This window comes from Homalodisca vitripennis, unplaced genomic scaffold (genome assembly GCF_021130785.1).
Source record: "Homalodisca vitripennis isolate AUS2020 unplaced genomic scaffold, UT_GWSS_2.1 ScUCBcl_9848;HRSCAF=18481, whole genome shotgun sequence".
In the NCBI taxonomy this organism is placed as follows: domain Eukaryota; kingdom Metazoa; phylum Arthropoda; class Insecta; order Hemiptera; family Cicadellidae; genus Homalodisca; species Homalodisca vitripennis.
The window spans coordinates 13,367-18,935 of NW_025785965.1; the positions used below are offsets into that span (position 1 = coordinate 13,367).

Below are 5,569 nucleotides of genomic sequence, written 5' to 3' on the forward strand. Positions count from 1 at the left end.
TTGTTCAATTCTAATTTTCAACCAACTTCAGTAGTAACAATAAAAACCATAAATTAAATTAAAGAAAAAATCATATATAAATGAGTTTGTTAGTTTTTATTAGGGATGCACTAATATCGAAAAACTTTGATTCCGTTTCATATATTAATACCAAAATGGTGGTCTTGATTCTCAATTCTGAATTCAATATGGATTCTTCCTATGTCATTTGTACCTGTAATGTTGATACACTAAATGTTTTTTTTTACTGTGAATGCAAATCTGATTAGTAGGAGTGGCTATTTGTAACATATTTGCATTTTTTTTTTTTAATATGACAATAATTTATTTTAGCAATTAGTAATTTGTGTACTGCCAGTCAGCCGTTTTCAGCAAATAGATGCAGCATACTTGTTACAAAACATAATTGTATAAAATATGAAATGTGAGTAAAAAGATTATTTAAATATCCCTTCCAGCTCAGTCGGAAGAAATGTAGATTTCACATTTTGTCAAGTTTTGAGATTTTCTTTTTCTTGTCTATATCCGAAAACTGTTTACGTCTATTTTGGATGATTTCGAGAATGTTGTTTGGATTCTGTACCGATCAGTGTTTTGAATTCAATTTTGTTACATTCAGTACTATTTTGGAGGAGACATATTTCTCAATGATGATATGCAATTATTTCTTTAAGTAAAGTTTTAGAAGCAGACGACAAAAAATTTACTGGCTTTCCTATTTATGGAAAGGAGTGTTTAGAGTCAACACTATAGGCATAAGGTTTACAACCTTTTAACTATGCAAAAAAGTTAAATGATTAGTGTGTTTAGTTCACTTAAGATGCCAGTTCTCAATGTGTTTGATTTGATGATTTTGGGAGTTTCTGGAACTGCTATATTTGTGGATAGACTTTCAACGTCAAAACTTACTACTTTGTCAGTTTTAGTAAACTTCAGGGATTCAGAGGTCTCCAAAAATTTTTTTATTAAAAGAATAGTCAGATTTTCTTACTAATGACGTTAAAATTTCCAAAAGGACTTTAAATTCCCTGCAAGGGTGAATCATGAGAACTAACGATATGCCAGAGAGGGATTACTAGGATTTTGAGAAGGCGAAAGAGTTTATTTTAAATATGTTTTTTCAATATGTGTGTAAACATATTCATGTACAGTGTTTCAATTGTAAACATTTATAACTTTAAATTACCATTATCTTGAAACCTGAAGAAAATATAACCTGAAATACTTTGAAAAATAAGTAAGAATAAATGTTGCTTGATGTTACCTGACAATTTTAAGAAAGTGTCAGTTTACATTTATGTTGTGAAAAACACCAGAAAAAAACTGCCCAAATGCATATGACCGCCCATTTTTAAAACAGTTTTTATTGGTTATGATTGGCTAACTAAAACTTGTCCAAGTTATGTATGAATACTATCAATGTACCAAGTTTGGTCTGAATGTTTTTTATTTATATGTTTTTATATTTATTTATTTGACGGAAAACCCTTTTTACAAACAACTTTCAATGTATTTCATACCAACACTAGATTTGGCAACAAATTTCATCACGTCAATATTAATAATCAAAAATATTTTGCATTGTTTTGGTTTATTAAGAACTACAAGTTATCGTGTGTTCACAATTATTCCCCACAATTTTGTATATACTATTAAAAACTTTGTACACCCGCTATCTTAATAAATCGTAATATCTTATAGATATCAAAACATACATGAACAATTATTTTTAATTTTTTTAGAATTTTTAAAACACTTTTTGGTTTGTGTTGGAAGTTAGTTGAGTCAATCTTAGTGAATTTCATAATCAGTTTCTACTAAGCATACAGCAAGTCAGTGTTGAATCCCAGTGCAGAGTGTTATTGGTAAATTCAAGAAATCTACATCTGTACTCGTACAATTTGTAAATCATTGGACACTAAATAGCGTATGAAACTTCTTACTACGGTTTTACAGGTACAATGCGGCAATTGCTTCTCGAGAGAAGAAGGAAAAGGAGCCACCCCAGGACATACGTGGGGGGGTCGGGGTGGTAGAGGAGGTATGAGAGGAGGTAGAGGAGGAGAGGAGGCCGTGGGGAGGACGCGGGGGAGGATCCTCCGGCCCCCTATATATGGGACCCAAGCAAGAGAAACAGCTTTGGGAGGGTCTCATAGAATATCTCTCTGTCAACGACAAATCTTCCAGGTAAGTGTGAGGTAGGTTCATATGACTTCTAGTATTTAGTTTCTCTATTGTCATATCATAAATTGGTCCACATTGCACTTTCTCTCTTGTGATTGTTTAGCCATAGATTGCTTTTTCAAGTAACAATGTTTGACGAACTAGTATTAATCGGAACAACTACATTAAAGAATTTTTTCTGTATTGTATTAACTAAGCCATATAATTTATTCTACTATCAATCTTTCGTATTCCGTTTATGTTTCATTAGAAAGCAATGCTGTCTTTACAATTCACTGTTTCCATTTCCTGAACACTAAAGTTAAATGCTCCTTGGGATTAGGGCAATTCCTGCGGTAGGAAACAATACTTCCACAAAAAAGTGTTTCATAGAAGAGAATCACCAAATTCTAAGTAAGAGCCGATACAGACCACAACCACAACCTTCAGATTTCAGAAGTCAATTCTGAAACAGCATCAGATTTCAGATGCTGCAGTAAGAAGAAGGTGAAACTGGAGCTAAACTCAACATTCGCATCGAATCAGCCCTTCTCACCATAACTGCTGTACTAATCAAAGCTAACTAATCATACTGTACGTTTTGTAAGGTTGGTAGCATTCACCCTGTCCCGCAACGTTTGTGACACCAATGCCGAGCTGTTATCTGGTGTGGATCTTACTACAAAAGAGGAAAAAAACACTACATCCACATGTTCTTCAAGAAGAGCATTTCCAAGTTAAAGCCAGAAGATCAGAAGCTAACCTCAGGTAATAATTAGTTCTTTGTTTAAAAATCTGTGTTTAACTTAAGGTAAACCCCAATCTCTCTGTAACCCATTATGAATATAGTTTTGATTACTTGGATGTTAAGTATTGAACTAGATATATACATTTTTAGTAAGTATCATAGATATAATGGACCTTAGTCATTCCAATTTGGGTTACCTTCTACCTTAAGTCAAACTTTATTAATTTAAAGATTGGCTTTATCTTAGATGGTTAAAAAAAGGCACCAAAAATACTTAATTTTTTTGAAGTTTTCTTGTATTACAGTGTTTTTTAAACTCCTATATTTGCTGTAAGGCTCTTTTACCTTTTTTAAAATCCTAGAACCTCATGTTGTGACGGGTCACTTCTCTATTCTTCCAGAAGATTGCTTCATCGCGTCATAAAAATGTTTTGTGAAAAAATATTCATCTGTGTTCATTTTATTAATGGGCCCACAAGCAAAAATTCATTCTTAGAAGGTCTCCGTGCGGTTCGTGGTGTGTTAAAATCCAGTATGGATGCATTTTAGTGAACTTAATAGATCCTCAGTACTGATCATTGGCTACTTCCTGTATCAGTAGCCTCTCTTCCAGATGAGTTACATGGATTGAGCTGAACTGTAGTCAAGACGTCTAGTGCCTTATCCTCCCTTACAGGCCTAGTGTGCTGTATCCCTTTGTTGTGATGCAGTTGTACATTTCAAGTTTCACAGACATGACTAGCAAGTCTTTGGTAAACCTTTTGCGAATTGAAGTTGACGTCCAGGTAACGTAGAGCGTACAGAGCAGCAGCAGCTGTAGTTCTGTAAGCATGTACCATTAAAATTGAGAAAGCTTCCTCATTGTTGAATGGTATATTTTACACATCTTTAATGGACAAAACTGACTGACTAACTAAAAGAAATAAAATCTTATAAGATATGATTATCATCTCGTATAATTTCTCCCCAAATTTGTTCAAAAAGGTTCAGTAGTTATTGAAGATAAGCTTGTCTATACCTCCATACCAGTAGAAAGTAACGGAACATACAAAGCATGTGTTTAGATTAATTATAAAACAGGTTTAAAACATAACTGGCATTACTATTTTATTCTTATTAAACAAATAATTCACAGGTCACTAATAGATAAATCGTAACCAATGTTTAGATTTAATGGACATTTGGTATCTCTCATTATACGAAAAGTGTTTTGAAAACAAGTGGTTAGAAAACTTTTGAATACCCTAAGGAAAAGGCAGGAGAACACGTCGTACTAAATGCAACAAAACCTCTTGAAACAGTATTTTTTTGCCTTTTCTTAAACCATCCAAGATAAAACTTTAAATATAAAAAAAAAATTTAAGAGAGCTACTGATAAGTGTAATGAAAGAATTACCTTACTGTTTTTAATTTTTTAGATTTTACAAGTTTGAAATATAAATTTTAACTATTTTTAAAGCTGGAAATGTGCTGAAAAGTGACCACTTTAACATATTTTTCAAAAATAGTACTTCTTTTGTAATCTTTAAAATGAGGTACTGCTCGACTTACAACAATCAAATTTGAAAATCTTTGCATTTGACCCCTCCCCTCCCCTCCCCCAAATGCCATTTTTAAGTATTGTTTAGTTTTGGTTCTTGGATGTTTGGTCTGCCGCACCCTGTATACATTGAAAATATGTCAAATTGCATTTGACAGATCTAGGCTTAAATATAACTTAACACAATCCACTTAAAAAAACAAAATTAATATAAGTGGAGTCAAATAATTGAGCATCATGGGTAACTTACCGCCCAATTGTTACTGAAGCTTATTATTGCATTTTCTTGGAATTACTCAAAAATTAATATGTATACTTAAAAACCTTTTGATTTCTTTGATTTTTACTTTATTTCTGAATTTTTAATTTTCTTTAATTCATTGTTTTTTTTTTTTTTCATTTTTCTTCTACTTCTTGATAAGAACATTATTTCATCCTTTCTTTTCTGAAAATACAATATTCATCCTTCTTCATTTGTAATGTAAATGTAGACCTTAGAATAAATGAAGAAACATAATTTATATACATCAACATCAATGTTGTAGATAACTTTAAATAACTGTTGTTGTATTCTTCAGATTATGAAGCTGCAGACCATTTTGGAGAAAGGAATAGGAGTCCATCACAGTGGTATCTTACCTATTCTGAAAGAAATTGTAGAACTGCTTTTCCAGGAGAGTAAGGTTAAGGTAAGGTTATTTCTACTTAATTTTAATGAAGGATCCCAATAGAAATAAGTAATTCGGTTGTTATTCATACTAATGTCACTGTAGTAATATAATAACCAGAAAATATCTCATTCTTGTTTTTTGTTTCTAAGACCTCAAATCAAACTTTGTGCAGCTGCTGTTTGCGACAGAGACGTTTGCGGATGGGTGTGAACATGCCTGCACGTACCGTTGTGTTTGACTCAGTGAAGAAGTTTGACGGCACCAATACACGTGCGCTACTGCCAGCCGAGTACATCCAGATGGCCGGTCGCGCAGGGCGGAGAGGCAAGGTATGTTATTGGCAAGGTTATAATTCTCTGCAAATCTGAGGTGCCTGAAGAATATGTCCTAAAATCTATGATGTTCGGTGAGTACTCTATGGAATATAAACTAAGTTTTGTTTGAAAT

At 32.8% G+C, this 5,569-nt stretch overlaps 1 protein-coding gene across 1 annotated transcript; it reads left to right on the forward strand.

Moving 5' to 3' along the window:
* Positions 1–5,028: 5,028 nt before the first annotated feature.
* Positions 5,029–5,484, forward strand: LOC124374737 (DExH-box ATP-dependent RNA helicase DExH9-like). Its single transcript, XM_046832899.1, has 2 exons — positions 5,029–5,140; positions 5,295–5,484. The coding sequence occupies exons 1-2, from the start codon at positions 5,033–5,035 to the stop codon at positions 5,358–5,360; spliced, it is 174 nt and encodes a 57-aa protein (XP_046688855.1). The 5' UTR covers positions 5,029–5,032; the 3' UTR covers positions 5,361–5,484.
* The last annotated feature ends 85 nt before the right edge of the window (positions 5,485–5,569 follow it).